We start from the raw sequence: 16,905 nt of genomic DNA, 5'->3' as shown, positions 1-16,905 counted from the left end.
GTCCCCTACCCACTACCCTCTACATGAGTGTCTGACCCCTGTCCCCTACCCACTACCCTCTACATGAGTGTCTGACCCCTGTCCCCTACCCACTACCCTATACAGGAGTGTCTGACCCCTGTCCCCTACCCACTACCCTATACAGGAGTGTCTGACCCCTGACCCCTACCCTCTACAGGAGTGTCTGACCCACTACCCTATACAGGAGTGTCTGACCCCTGTCCCCTACCCACTACCCTATACAGGAGTGTCTGACCCCTGACCCCTACCCTATACAGGAGTGTCTGACCCCTGACCCCTACCCTCTACAGGAGTGTCTGACCCCTGCCCTCTACAGGAGTGTCTGACCCCTGTCCCCTACCCACTACCCTATACAGGAGTGTCTGACCCCTGTCCCCTACCCACTACCCTATACAGGAGTGTCTGACCCCTGTCCCCTGCCCTCTACAGGAGTGTCTGACCCCTACCCTCTACAGGAGTGTCTGACCCCTGACCCCTGCCCTCTACAGGAGTGTCTGACCCCTACCCTCTACAGGAGTGTCTGACCCCTGCCCTCTACATGAGTGTCTGACCCCTGCCCTCTACATGAGTGTCTGACCCCTACCCTCTACATGAGTGTCTGACCCCTGCCCTCTACATGAGTGTCTGACCCCTACCCTCTACAGGAGTGTCTGACCCCTGACCCCTACCCTCTACAGGAGTGTCTGACCCCTGACCCCTACCCTCTACATGAGTGTCTGACCCCTGCCCTCTACAGGAGTGTCTGACCCCTGCCCTCTACAGGAGTGTCTGACCCCTGCCCTCTACATGAGTGTCTGACCCCTGCCCTCTACATGAGTGTCTGACCCCTGCCCTCTACATGAGTGTCTGACCCCTACCCTCTACAGGAGTGTCTGACCCCTACCCTATACAGGAGTGTCTGACCCCTGACCCCTACCCTCTACAGGAGTGTCTGACCCCTGACCCCTACCCTCTACAGGAGTGTCTGACCCCTGACCCCTACCCACTACACGAGTGTCTGACCCCTGCCCTCTACACGAGTGTCTGACCCCCTGCCCTCTACAGGAGTGTCTGACCCCTACCCTCTACACGAGTGTCTGACCCCTGCCCTCTACATGAGTGTCTGACCCCTGCCCCTCTACATGAGTGTCTGACCCCTACCCTCTACAGGAGTGTCTGACCCCTGACCCCTACCCTCTACAGGAGTGTCTGACCCCTGACCCCTACCCTCTACAGGAGTGTCTGACCCCTGCCCTCTACAGGAGTGTCTGACCCCTACCCTCTACAGGAGTGTCTGACCCCTGACCCCTACCCTCTACAGGAGTGTCTGACCCCTGACCCCTACCCTCTACAGGAGTGTCTGACCCCTGACCCCTACCCTCTACAGGAGTGTCTGACCCCTGCCCTCTACAGGATTGTCTGTCCCCTGACCCCTGCCCTCTACAGGAGTGTCTGACCCCTGCCCTCTACATGAGTGTCTGACCCCTACCCTCTACAGGAGTGTCTGACCCCTGACCCCTACCCTCTACACGAGTGTCTGACCCCTGACCCCTACCCTCTACAGGAGTGTCTGACCCCTGACCCCTGCCCTCTACAGGAGTGTCTGACCCCTGCCCTCTACAGGAGTGTCTGACCCCTGACCCCTACCCTCTACACGAGTGTCTGACCCCTGCCCTCTACATGAGTGTCTGACCCCTACCCTCTACACGAGTGTCTGACCCCCTGCCCTCTACAGGAGTGTCTGACCCCTACCCTCTACACGAGTGTCTGACCCCTGCCCTCTACATGAGTGTCTGACCCCTGACCCCTACCCTCTACACGAGTGTCTGTCCCCTACCCTCTACAGGAGTGTCTGACCCCTGCCCCCTACATAGTGTCTGACCCCTGACCCCTACCCTATACAGGAGTGTCTGACCCCTGACCCCTACCCTCTACAGGAGTGTCTGACCCCTACCCTCTACACGAGTGTCTGTCCCCTACCCTCTACAGGAGTGTCTGACCCCTGACCCCTACCCTATACAGGAGTGTCTGACCCCTGACCCCTGCCCTCTACACGAGTGTCTGACCCCTACCCTCTACACGAGTGTCTGTCCCCTACCCTCTACACGAGTGTCTGTCCCCTACCCTCTACACGAGTGTCTGACCCCTGCCCTCTACAGGAGTGTCTGACCCCTGCCCCCTACCCTATACAGGAGTGTCTGACCCCTGACCCCTACCCACTACCCTATACAGGAGTGTCTGACCCCTGTCCCCTACCCTCTACCCTCTACAGGAGTGTCTGACCCCTGCCCTCTACACGAGTGTCTGACCCCTGCCCTCTACATGAGTGTCTGACCCCTGCCCTCTACATGAGTGTCTGACCCCTGCCCTCTACATGAGTGTCTGACCCCTGCCCTCTACATGAGTGTCTGACCCCTGCCCTCTACATGAGTGTCTGACCCCTGCCCTCTACATGAGTGTCTGACCCCTGACCCCTACCCTCTACAGGAGTGTCTGACCCCTGACCCCTACCCTCTACAGGAGTGTCTGACCCCTGCCCTCTACAGGAGTGTCTGACCCCTGCCCCCTACACGAGTGTCTGACCCCTGCCCTCTACAGGAGTGTCTGCCCCCTGCCCCCTACCCTATACAGGAGTGTCTGACCCCTGACCCCTACCCACTACCCTATACAGGAGTGTCTGACCCCTGTCCCCTACCCTCTACCCTCTACAGGAGTGTCTGACCCCTGCCCTCTACACGAGTGTCTGACCCCTACCCTCTACATGAGTGTCTGACCCCTGCCCTCTACATGAGTGTCTGACCCCTGCCCTCTACATGAGTGTCTGACCCCTACCCTCTACATGAGTGTCTGACCCCTGCCCTCTACATGAGTGTCTGACCCCTGCCCTCTACATGAGTGTCTGACCCCTGCCCTCTACAGGAGTGTCTGACCCCTGCCCTCTACATGAGTGTCTGACCCCTGACCCCTGCCCTCTACATGAGTGTCTGACCCCTGACCCCTGCCCTCTACAGGAGTGTCTGACCCCTACCCTCTACATGAGTGTCTGACCCCTGCCCTCTACAGGAGTGTCTGACCCCCTGCCCTCTACAGGAGTGTCTGACCCCTGCCCTCTACATAGTGTCTGACCCCTGCCCTCTACATGAGTGTCTGACCCCTGCCCTCTACATGAGTGTCTGACCCCTGCCCCCTACCCTCTACATGAGTGTCTGACCCCTGACCCCTACCCTCTACATGAGTGTCTGACCCCTGCCCTCTACAGGAGTGTCTGACCCCTACCCTCTACAGGAGTGTCTGACCCCTGCCCTCTACAGGAGTGTCTGACCCCTGACCCCCTGCCCCTCTACATGAGTGTCTGACCCCTGCCCTCTACATGAGTGTCTGACCCTGCCCCCTACCCTCTACAGGAGTGTCTGACCCCTACCCTCTACACGAGTGTCTGACCCCTGCCCTCTACAGGAGTGTCTGACCCCTACCCTCTACATGAGTGTCTGACCCCTACCCTCTACATGAGTGTCTGACCCCTACCCTCTACAGGAGTGTCTGACCCCTGCCCTCTACAGGAGTGTCTGACCCCTGTCCCCTACCCACTACAGGAGTGTCTGTCCCCTGTCCCCTACCCTCTACATGAGTGTCTGACCCCTACCCTCTACATGAGTGTCTGACCCCTGCCCTCTACAGGAGTGTCTGACCCCTGCCCCCTACCCTATACAGGAGTGTCTGACTCCTGACCTCTACCCACTACCCTATACAGGAGTGTCTGACCCCTGTCCCCTACCCTCTACCCTCTACAGGAGTGTCTGACCCCTGCCCTCTACACGAGTGTCTGACCCCTGCCCTCTACAGGAGTGTCTGACCCCTGCCCTCTATAGGAGTGTCTGACCCCTGCCCCCTACCCTATACAGGAGTGTCTGACCCCTGACCCCTACCCACTACCCTATACAGGAGTGTCTGACCCCTGTCCCCTACCCTCTACCCTCTACAGGAGTGTCTGACCCCTGACCCCTACCCTCTACCCTCTACACGAGTGTCTGACCCCTGCCCTCTACAGGAGTGTCTGACCCCTGACCCCTGCCCTCTACACGAGTGTCTGACCCCTACCCTCTACAGGAGTGTCTGACCCCTGCCCTCTACAGGAGTGTCTGACCCCTGCCCTCTACAGGAGTGTCTGACCCCTGACCCCTACCCTCTACAGGAGTGTCTGACCCCTGCCCTCTACAGGAGTGTCTGTCCCCTGTCCCCTACAGGAGTGTCTGACCCCTGCCCTCTACAGGAGTGTCTGACCCCTGACCCCTGCCCTCTACAGGAGTGTCTGACCCCTGCCCTCTACATGAGTGTCTGTCCCCTGCCCTCTACAGGAGTGTCTGACCCCTGCCCTCTACATGAGTGTCTGACCCCTACCCTCTACATGAGTGTCTGACCCCTACCCTCTACATGAGTGTCTGACCCCTGCCCTCTACATGAGTGTCTGACCCCTGACCCCTACCCTCTACATGAGTGTCTGACCCCTACCCTCTACAGGAGTGTCTGTCCCCTGTCCCCTACCCTCTACATGAGTGTCTGTCCCCTGTCCCCTACCCTCTACAGGAGTGTCTGACCCCTGACCCCTACCCTCTACATGAGTGTCTGACCCCTACCCTATACAGGAGTGTCTGACCCCTACCCTCTACATGAGTGTCTGACCCCTGCCCTTTACCCTCTACAGGAGTGTCTGAATCTGCCCACCCCTGTCGTCGACCTTGAGGGCGTGGCGTGTGTCGACCAACCAGAGCCCCGTGGACCTGTGACATCATCATGATCCCCACCGTGACCCGTATCCTCCCCTCCAGGGTGTCATCACCTCTCCTCCTGGTCACCATGTTGATGCTGGCGGCCGCCGGCCCTGTCTCGGGGTCGGATGCGGAGACGTGTTTCTCCAGACAGCATCAGAACGCCACAGTGAATGTCCGTCAGGCGCTGGCTCGACCAACCACCGTCATGGACTCCAGAGTCGCCCAATCAGAGAGAGACTGTGTTCTGGCCTGCTGCTCAGAGGACGTCAAGCCAGGTAGGGAAGAGACAACACACACTAACACACAATAACACACAATAACACGCAATAACACGCAATAACACGCTATTAACACGCTATTAACACGCTATTAACACACAATAACACACAATAACACACACTAACACACAATAACACGCAATAACACACAATAACACACACTAACACACAATAACACACAATAACATGTAATAAAACACAAATACACATACAGTAACATACACAATAACACACAATAACACGCTATTAACACGCTACTAACACGCTATTAACACACACATAACACGCAATAACACACAATAACATGCAATAACACGCAATAACACGCAATAACACACAATAACATGTAATAAAACACAAATACACATACAGTAACATACACAATAACACACAATAACACGCAATAACACGCAATAACACACAATAACACACACTAACACACAATAACACACAATAACATGTAATAAAACACAAATACACATACAGTAACATACACAATAACACACAATAACACGCTATTAACACGCTATTAACACACAATAACACACAATAACACGCAATAACACACAATAACACACAATAACACGCAATAACACACAATAACACACAATAACACGCAATAACACGCAATAACACGCAATAACACGCAATAACACACAATAACACGCAATAACACACAATAACACACAATAACACGCAATAACACGCAATAACACGCAATAACACGCAATAACACACAATAACACGCAATAACACGCAATAACACACAATAACACGCAATAACACACAATAACACGCAATAACACACACTAACACACAATAACACACAATAACATGTAATAAAACACAAATACACATACAGTAACATACACAATAACACACAATAACACGCTATTAACACGCTATTAACACGCTATTAACACACAATAACACACAATAACACGCAATAACACACAATAACACGCAATAACACGCAATAACACACAATAACACACAATAACACGCAATAACACGCAATAACACACAATAACACACACTAACACACAATAACACACAATAACATGTAATAAAACACAAATACACATACAGTAACATACACAATAACACACAATAACACGCTATTAACACGCTATTAACACACAATATCACACAATAACACGCAATAACATGCAATAACACACAATAACACACACTAACACACAATAACACACAATAACACACAATAACACACAATAACACACAATAACATGTAATAAAACACAAATACACATACAGTAACATACACAATAACACACAATAACACGCTATTAACACGCTATTAACATGCTATTAACACACAATAACAAACACACACGCAATAACACAAAGTAACCTAAAATAACACACCATAACACACAATAACACAAAATAACACACGATAACACAAACACACACACAAAATAACATGCAATACCACGCAATAACACACACACACACACAATAACACACACACACACACACACACAATAACACCCATTACCACCCATTACCACCCATTACCACCCATTACCACCCATTACCACCCAATACCACCCATTACCACCCAGTACCACCCATTACCACCCAGTACCACCCATTACCACCCATTACCACCCAGTACCACCCATTACCCCCCATTACCACCCAGTACCACCCAGTACCACCCATTACCACCCAGTACCACCCATTACCACCCATTACCACCCATTACCACCCATTACCACCCATTACCACCCAATACCACCCATTACCACCCAATACCACCCATTACCACCCATTACCACCCATTACCACCCAATACCACCCATTACCACCCATTACCACCCAATACCCTCCATTACCACCCATTACCACCCATTAACACCCATTACCACCCATTAACACCCATTACCACCCAATACCCTCCATTACCACCCATTACCACCCATTGCCACCCATTGCCACCCAATACCACACATTACCACCCATTACCACCCATTACAACCCATTACCACCCATTACCACCCAGTCCAGTTAGAGGAGAGACAACGCGGTGGATCTTTCCAACTGAAGGATGGTCAGTCGTAATCCTTCTCCCTGAGCCGAGCCTCCATGTCCGGCTGTGCTCTCCTCCCCTCAGGTATAACGTGCACCCTGGCTGTGTTCAACCCTCACAAGCCCTCTGAGCCTCCCAACAACCACAACTGCCATCTGGTCCACTGCCAGAATGAGCAGGACTGCCCCCTCCAGGCTGCTGACCATGGCATCAACACTTATGACATCTTCAAAGGTAAACACGTCTCCCTTCAACTAGAAAGGCTGGGCCTGCCCAACACTAGTGTACTAGATAGAGAACAGGGTGCTCAACACTAGTGGACTAGATAGAGAACAGGGCGCTCAACACTAGTGTACTAGATAGAGAACAGGGCGCCCAACACTAGTGTACTAGATAGAGAACAGGGTGCTCAACACTAGTGGACTAGATAGAGAACAGGGTGCCCAACACTAGTGTACTAGATAGAAAACAGGGTGCTCAACACTAGTGGACTAGATAGAGAACAGGGTGCCCAACACTAGTGTACTAGATAGAGAACAGGGCGCTCAACACTAGTGTACTAGATAGAGAACAGGGCGCTCAACACTAGTGTACTAGATAGAGAACAGGGGCGCTCAACACTAGTGTACTAGATAGAGAACAGGGCGCTCAACACTAGTGTACTAGATAGAGAACAGGGTGCCCAACACTAGTGTACTAGATAGAAAACAGGGTGCTCAACACTAGTGGACTAGATAGAGAACAGGGTGCCCAACACTAGTGTACTAGATAGAGAACAGGGCGCTCAACACTAGTGTACTAGATAGAGAACAGGGCGCTCAACACTAGTGTACTAGATAGAGAACAGGGTGCTCAACACTTAGTGTACTAGATAGAGAACAGGGCGCTCAACACTAGTGTACTAGATAGAGAACAGGGCGCTCAACACTAGTGTACTAGATAGAGAACAGGGCGCTCAACACTAGTGTACTAGATAGAGAACAGGGCGCTCAACACTAGTGTACTAGATAGAGAACAGGGCGCTCAACACTAGTGTACTAGATAGAGAACAGGGCGCTCAACACTAGTGTACTAGATAGAGAACAGGGTACTCAACACTAGTGGACTAGATAGAGAACAGGGTGCCCAACACTAGTGTACTAGATAGAGAACAGGGCGCTCAACACTAGTGTACTAGATAGAGAACAGGGCGCTCAACACTAGTGTACTAGATAGAGAACAGGGCGCTCAACACTAGTGTACTAGATAGAGAACAGGGTGCTCAACACTAGTGTACTAGATAGAGAACAGGGCGCTCAACACTAGTGTACTAGATAGAGAACAGGGCGCTCAACACTAGTGTACTAGATAGAGAACAGGGCGCTCAACACTAGTGTACTAGATAGAGAACAGGGTACTCAACACTAGTGTACTAGATAGAGAACAGGGTACTCAACACTAGTGTACTAGATAGAGAACAGGGTGCTCAACACTAGTGTACTAGATAGAGAACAGGGAGCTCAACACTAGTGTACTAGATGAGAACAGGGTGCTCAACACTAGTGTACTAGATAGAGAACAGGGTGCCCAACACTAGTGTACTAGATAGAGAACAGGGCGCTCAACACTAGTGTACTAGATAGAGAACAGGGGCGCTCAACACTAGTGTACTAGATAGAGAACAGGGTGCTCAACACTAGTGTACTAGATAGAGAACAGGGTGCTCAACACTAGTGTACTAGATAGAGAACAGGGTGCTCAACACTAGTGTACTAGATAGAGAACAGGGCGCCGTGTCAGACACACTAGTAAGTCTGTGTGCTCTTGTCTTGTTGTTGTTGTTGTTGTTGTTGTTGTTGTTGTTGTTGTTTTACAGAGTCTCATCTCTGCGTGAGTCATGTTCTGATGTCATGTTTTCCACAGGTTTGATTCATCCCACCACGGAGATACCTACTCCACCTTCCACAACCCGACCAGCTACTCCTACTACTACTACTACTACTACTACTCCAGCCCCAACCACCACCACCACCACACCACCCACTACTACTACTACTCCTACTACTGCTACTACTACTACTACTCCAGCCCCAACCACCACCACCACACCACCCACTACTACTACTGCTACTACTCCAGCCCCAACCACCACACCACCCACTACTACTACTACTACTACTATTACCACCACCAAACCAACCACCACAACACAACCTACTACCACAACCACAACACAACAAACAACATCCTGGCCACTGACAAAGGTCCACACTACTCCAACAACAACATCCTGGCCACTAACAAAGGTCCACACTACTCCAACAACATATACAACAACCACAACCACACAGATGACCATGACCAGAAAGCCCAATAAACCTCCCCAGAAAACAAACAAATCGTCAAAAAAACCCAACCCACATCCTGCCACTACAACAAAAACAACCTCTTTACCTGTCCCAAATACCACAGCTACCACCCCTCCAGCACCAACGCCCCATAGAGACCCAGCTACCACCCCTCCAGCACCAACGCCCGTAGACACCCAGCTACCACCTCTCCAGCACCAACACCCCGTAGACACCCAGCTACCACCCCTCCAGCACCAACACCCGTAGACACCCAGCTACCACCTCTCCAGCACCAACACCCCGTAGACACCCAGCTACCACCCCTCCAGCACCAACGCCCCGTAGACACCCAGCTACCACCTCTCCAGCACCAACACCCCGTAGAGACCCAGCTACCACCCCTCCAGCACCAACGCCCCGTAGACACCCAGCTACCACCCCTCCAGCACCAACGCCCCGTAGACACCCAGACCCCATCAGAACTACTGAAAGACTCCAGCCAGCAACCACCACCACCACCACCACCACTACTACTGCTGCTACCACCACCACTATGACCCCAACAGACATTGAGCCCCTAAACCCAAGGACAACACCAGAAAAGGATATGTTGCTGGTGCCCAAGGGGGTCCAGGCAGACCCAGCCTCCCCAGGGACAGAGGGTCAGGGCGGGGGGAAGGAGGTGGCAGGGCGGGGGGCTCTGAAGAGCTCCCTGGTGGCTGTAGTGGTGGTGGGCCTGGCCATCCTGACTCTGGCCCTGGCTGTGGTGGGACGCAAGGCCATGGAGTCATTCGACCGGCGACACTACACCAGGCTGGAGCTCAACGACCTACACTATGAGGTGTGATTGGACCCTCAGACACACACACACACACACACACACACACACACACACACACACACACACACACACACACACACAAACACACACACGTCCTGGTTCACAAAGGGATCACCCAGAGAGACAATGAACAAGACTCACAGGGAAAGAAAGGACCACCATGCAAAAATAATCTCTTCTTCTCTTCAGTTTGCTCTGTTTTAGTTAAACGGTTTCTTTAACCACATTTCTATTAGATAAGAAACACCTTCAGTTTCATTTTTAATAACATATCAATGTGACTGTCATTCATTACAACACAATAACTATAGAGTCGTTGAACAGACCCCTCTTGTAGTATTCTAGAACAGTAGAGAGATATCAGAGGGCTCTAGAACAGTAGAGAGATATCAGAGGGCTCTAGAACAGCAGAGAGATATCAGAGGGCTCTAGAACAGTAGAGAGATATCAGAGGGCTCTAGAACAGCAGAGAGATATCAGAGGGCTCTAGAACAGTAGAGAGATATCAGAGGGCTCTAGAACACTAGAGAGATATCAGAGGGCTCTAGAACAGTAGAGAGATATCAGAGGGCTCTAGAACAGCAGAGAGATATCAGATGGCTCTAGAACAGTAGAGAGATATCAGAGGGCTCTAGAACACTAGAGAGATATCAGAGGGCTCTAGAACAGTAGAGAGATATCAGAGGGCTCTAGAACAGCAGAGAGATATCAGAGGGCTCTAGAACAGTAGAGAGATATCAGAGGGCTCTAGAACACTAGAGAGATATCAGAGGGCTCTAGAACAGTAGAGAGATATCAGAGGGCTCTAGAACACTAGAGAGATATCAGAGGGCTCTAGAACAGTAGAGAGATATCAGAGGGCTCTAGAACAGCAGAGAGATATCAGAGGGCTCTAGAACAGTAGAGAGATATCAGAGGGCTCTAGAACACTAGAGAGATATCAGAGGGCTCTAGAACAGTAGAGAGTATCAGAGGGCTCTAGAACAGTAGAGAGATATCAGAGGGCTCTAGAACAGTAGAGAGATATCAGAGGGCTCTAGAACAGTAGAGCGATATCAGAGGGCTCTAGAACACTAGAGAGATATCAGAGGGCTCTAGAACACTAGAGAGATATCAGAGGGCTATGGAATAAAGAATCTCAAGCAGCAATATCTCTATTCCAACAACTCAGGAACCCTCTGAATTTAAAGGCGATAGTGTCATTTGGGTGCACTATCCCTTTAAGCAAACAGATAGGGCCACAAATTGATAGGGCCACAAGGTAATAGGGCCACAAATGGATAGCCTCCTCTATGTACAGGAGAGTCAGTGGAGGCTGGTGAAGGGAGGACAGCTCATAATAATGGCTGGAATGGATAAGGGTACAACTGACTGAGACCTTTAATGAGGAGGAACTGACTGAGACCTTTAATGAGGAGGAACTGACTGGGACCTTTAAAGAGGAGGAACTGACTGGGGCCTTTAAAGAGGAGGAACTGACTGGGACCTTTAATGAGGAGGAACTGACTGAGACCTTTAATGAGGAGGAACTGACTGGGACCTTTAATGGGGAGGAAACTGACTGAGACCTTTAATGAGGAGGAACTGACTGGGACCTTTAATGAGGAGGAACTGACTGGGACCTTTAATGAGGAGGAACTGACTGGGACCTTTAATGAGGGAGGAACTGACTGAGACCTTTAATGAGGAGGAACTGACTGAGACCTTTAATGAGGAGGAACTGACTGAGACCTATAATGAGGAGGAACTGACAGAGACCTTTAATGAGGAGGAACTGACTGGGACCTTTAATGAGAGGAACTGACTGAGACCTTTAATGAGGAGGAACTGACTGGGACCTTTAATGAGGAGGAACTGACTGAGACCTTTAATGAGGAGGAACTGACTGGGACCTTTAAAGAGGAGGAACTGACTGGGGCCTTTAAAGAGGAGGAACTGACTGGGACCTTTAATGAGGAGGAACTGACTGAGACCTTTAATGAGGAGGAACTGACTGGGACCTTTAATGGGGAGGAACTGACTGAGACCTTTAATGAGGAGGAACTGACTGGGACCTTTAATGAGGAGTGAACTGACTGAGACCTTTAATGAGGAGGAACTGACTGAGACCTTTAATGAGGAGGAACTGACTGAGACCTATAATGAGGAGGAACTGACTGGGACCTTTAATGAGGAGGAACTGACTGAGACCTTTAATGAGGAGGAACTGACTGGGACCTTTAATGGGGAGGAAACTGACTGAGACCTTTAATGAGGAGGAACTGACTGGGACCTTTAATGAGGAGGAACTGACTGAGACCTTTAATGAGGAGGAACTGACTGGGACCTTTAATGGGGAGGAACTGACTGAGACCTTTAATGAGGAGGAACTGACTGGGACCTTTAATGAGGAGGAACTGACTGGGACCTTTAATGAGGAGGAACTGACTGGGACCTTTAATGAGGAGTTACTGACTGAGACCTTTAATGAGGAGGAACTGCACAGTGTGTAAGGTACAGTAAGAGATTCCCTTCTCTTCTGCATGTTAACCATCTATAGCCATATGATGATGTCTGTGGCTGCTTTTTGTAATCACCAACTCCAATCTAAATGTCTGACTGACTGTAACTCATGTTTTTCACTGTGCTATATCCTGGGTTATTACTTTGCTTCTGGCAGAGTCCTGGACGAACAGAATGATGGATGCAAATCTTTAAAATCCGATGCACTATGGTATCCTATGTTTTTGATATAATACACTTCTTTTTTAAATGGTAAGATTGTTTTCATAGGTAGATGACACAGGCTGCACACTATTTTCACAAGTCGATTTCTATTGTATACTATGTGAGTATGCGAGCGAGTGTGCACTTATACAGAAGAATGTGTGAGATTACTGACTGACTGACAGAGTGGAATGAAGGAATGCCCACTGGTAGGTTAGATGTAATACCATGATGTACCACAAGGTGGCGCAGCGTTAATGTAATACAAGGATGTACCACAAGGCAGCGCAGCGTTAATGTAATACAAGGATGTACCACAAGGCAGCGAGCTATCTTAGAAAACCACTACTGACTTCTTATTGGCATGCAGCGCAGTCACTTTAAAACCTGTCACACCACTCAGGGAGCATGGAGCCAAATTTAATATAATTGCACAAAATTATAACCTTGTTTATTACTGGTATTGCTTTGATAATTTGTAAGGTGTAGTTTTGTCTTATTTTGTGACGTGTTGCTTTCCAATCACTTTGGGATTAGATGTTTTATTAACTGAGTTCTTGTAAGAAAATAAAATGTGATTTTTGAATAATGTTTCTGGAGTACCTTTTTATCTACTTTAACTCACAGTGAAGTGGTTTTGAAATAAAGAAGCGCACAAAGCTTTGCAGTCAAAAAATTGTTGCTTGCTCTAGAAGTGATGAAAAGCATTCTCTCTCTCTCTCTCTCTCTCTCTCTCTCTCTCTCTCTCTCTCTCTCTCTGTGTGTGTCTCTCTCTCTCTCTCTCTCTCTCTCTCTCTCTCTCTCTCTCTCTCTCTCTCTCTCTCTCTCTCTCTCTCTCTCTCTCTCTGTGTGTGTCTCTCTCTCTCTCTCTCTCTCTCTCTCTCTCTCTCAATTCAATTTCAATTTCAATTTCAATTCAATTTAAGGGCTTTATTGGCATGGGAAACGTGTGTTAACATTGCCAAAGCAAGTGAAGTAGATAGTAAACAAAAGTGAAATAAACAATAAATATTAACAGTAAACATTACACTCAGAAGTTTCAAAAGAATAAAGACATTTCAAATGTCATATTATGTATATATACAGTGTTGTAACAATGTGCAAATAGTTAAAGTACAAATGGGAAAATAAATAAACATAAATATGGGTTGTATTTACAATGGTGTTTGTTCTTCACTGGTTGCCCCTTTTCTTGTGGCAACAGGTCACAAATCTTGCTGCTGTGATGGCACACTGTGGTATTTCACCCAGTAGATAAGGGAGTTTATCAAAATTGGGTTTGTTTTCGAATTCTTTGTGGATCGCTGTAATCTGAGGGAAATATGTGTCTCTAATATGGTCATACATTTGGCAGGAGGTTAGGAAGTGCAGCTCAGTTTCCACCTCATTTTCTCTCTCTCTCTCTCTCCTCTCTCTCTCTCTCTCTCTCTCTCTCTCTCTCTCTCTCTCTCTCTCTTACACATACACGACACAATTATGGTCCTATCCCTTTTGCTGCATTTTCATTTTCCATTTTAGTCATTTAGCAGACACTCTTATCCAGAGCAACTTAAAAGGGTCAATTAAGTACATTGCTCAAGGGCATTTTTTCACCTAGTCGGCTCAGGGATTCGAACCAGCAGCTTTTCGGTTAATAGCTTAACCGCTAGGCTAACTGCCACCCATGAACTGGATCATCCTTTAGTTAGCCTATAGCTCTATTGAACTGGATCATCCTTTAGTTAGCCTATAGCTCTATTGAACTGGATCGTCCTTTAGTTAGCCTATACCTCTATTGAACTGGATCGTCCTTTAGTTAGCCTATAGCTCTATTGAACTGGATCGTCCTTTAGTTAGCCTATACCTCTATTGAACTGAATCGTCCTTTAGTTAGCCTATAGCTCTATTGAACTGGATCGTCCTTTAGTTAGCCTATAGCTCTATTGAACTGGATCGTCCTTTAGTTAGCCTATAGCTCTATTGAACTGGATCGTCCTTTAGTTAGCCTATAGCTCTATTGAACTGGATCATCCTTTAGTTAGCCTATAGCTCTATTGAACTGGATCATCCTTTAGTTAGCCTATAGCTCTATTGAACTGGATCGTCCTTTAGTTAGCCTATAGCTCTATTGAACTGGATCATCCTTTAGTTAGCCTATAGCTCTATTGAACTGGATCGTCAGTTCCAATGCACTACCAATTTAATCACCATCATCACACAAGATGACGATTATCCAGAGATCTTTTTCTTAATATTTCAACTCAGATGTTGAGCAGAGAAGGTTCCCTCTTGGTGCACTTTGAATAGGCAGTAATAATGCTTTAGAAGAATATAAGAATGAATTTCATGTTGAATGTGTTTTTATATTCATACATGCCTCTGCTGAAGGAGATGCCTCTACCAGTGCCTAAAGAGATTTGTCTTCAGGGACCCACCCATGCCCATATATCCATAACCAATCAGAACCTATCTACCAATAAGGGACCCATCCATGCCCATATATCCATAACCAATCAGAACCTATCTACCAATAAGGGACCCATCCATGCCCATATATCCATAACCAATCAGAACCTATCTACCAATAAGGGACCCATCCATGCCCATATATCCATAACCAATCAGAACCTATCTACCAATAAGGGACCCATCCATGCCCATATATCCATAACCAATCAGAACCTATCTACCAATAAGGGACCCATCCATGCCCATATATCCATAACCAATCAGAACCTATCTACCAATAAGGGACCCATCCATGCCCATATATCCATAACCAATCAGAACCTATCTACCAATAAGGGACCCATCCATGCCCATATATCCATAACCAATCAGAACCTATCTACCAATAAGGGACCCATCCATGCCCATATATCCACAACCAATCAGAACCTATCTACCAATAAGGGACCCATCCATGCCCACATATCCATAACCAATCAGAACCTATCTACCAATAAAGGACCCATCCATGCCCATATATCCATAACCAATCAGAACCTATCTACCAATAAGGGACCCATCCATGCCCATATATCCATAACCAATCAGAACCTATCTACCAATAAGGGACCCATCCATGCCCATATATCCATAACCAATCAGAACCTATCTACCAATAAGGGACCCATCCATGCCCATATATCCATAACCAATCAGAACCTATCTACCAATAAGGGACCCATCCATGCCCATATATCCATAACCAATCAGAACCTATCTACCAATAAGGGACCCATCCATGCCCATATATCCATAACCAATCAGAACCTATATCTACCAATAAGGGACCCATCCATGCCCATATATCCATAACCAATCAGAACCTATCTACCAATAAGGGACCCATCCATGCCCATATATCCATAACCAATCAGAACCTATCTACCAATAAGGGACCCATCCATGCCCATATCCATAACCAATCAGAACCTATCTACCAATAAGGGACCCATCCATGCCCATATATCCATAACCAATCAGAACCTATCTACCAATAAGGGACCCATCCATGCCCATATATCCATAACCAATCAGAACCTATCTACCAATAAGGGACCCATCCATGCCCATATATCCATAACCAATCAGAACCTATCTACCAATAAGGGACCCATCCATGCCCATATATCCATAACCAATCAGAACCTATCTACCAATAAGGGACCCATCCATGCCCATATATCCATAACCAATCAGAACCTATCTACCAATAAGGGACCCATCCATGCCCATATATCCATAACCAATCAGAACCTATCTACCAATAAGGGACCCATCCATGCCCATATATCCATAACCAATCAGAACCTATCTACCAATAAGGGACCCATCCATGCCCATATATCCATAACCAATCAGAACCTATCTACCAATAAGGGACCCATCCATGCCCCTATATCCACTAACCAATCAGAACCTATCTACCAATAAGGGACCCATC

At 48.3% G+C, this 16,905-nt stretch overlaps 1 protein-coding gene and 1 long non-coding RNA gene across 2 annotated transcripts; one reads left to right on the top strand and one right to left on the bottom strand.

Moving 5' to 3' along the window:
• Window positions 1-4,791: 4,791 nt before the first annotated feature.
• On the top strand, window positions 4,792-10,277 carry LOC121559279 (proteoglycan 4). Its single transcript, XM_045220430.1, has 3 exons — window positions 4,792-5,044; window positions 7,185-7,384; window positions 9,660-10,277. The coding sequence occupies exons 1-3, from the start codon at window positions 4,792-4,794 to the stop codon at window positions 10,275-10,277; spliced, it is 1,071 nt and encodes a 356-aa protein (XP_045076365.1).
• Window positions 10,278-11,253: 976 nt separating this feature from the next.
• LOC123490391 lies at window positions 11,254-13,298 on the bottom strand. Its single transcript, XR_006660934.1, has 3 exons — window positions 12,083-13,298; window positions 11,758-11,920; window positions 11,254-11,649 (listed from the first exon to the last, which is right to left on the bottom strand). It is a non-coding gene; the product is annotated as an uncharacterized LOC123490391 (long non-coding RNA).
• Window positions 13,299-16,905: the final 3,607 nt, after the last annotated feature.

This window comes from Coregonus clupeaformis, unplaced genomic scaffold (genome assembly GCF_020615455.1).
Source record: "Coregonus clupeaformis isolate EN_2021a unplaced genomic scaffold, ASM2061545v1 scaf3809, whole genome shotgun sequence".
NCBI lineage: Eukaryota > Metazoa > Chordata > Actinopteri > Salmoniformes > Salmonidae > Coregonus > Coregonus clupeaformis.
Note: the sequence above shows the minus strand (reverse complement) of the source record. Positions and strands in the feature narration are given on the sequence as shown.

Excerpts from the sequence above, each read along its gene's own strand:
- LOC121559279 (XM_045220430.1), top strand. The coding sequence starts at position 4,792 with ATGATCCCCACCGTGACCCGTATCCTCCCCTCCAGGGTGTCATCACCT. Across the intron at positions 5,045-7,184 it reads CTCAGAGGACGTCAAGCCAG|GTATAACGTGCACCCTGGCT; the intron begins GTAGGGAAGAGA and ends TCCTCCCCTCAG. Across the intron at positions 7,385-9,659 it reads TGGGCCTGCCCAACACTAGT|ACACCCAGCTACCACCCCTC; the intron begins GTACTAGATAGA and ends AACACCCCGTAG.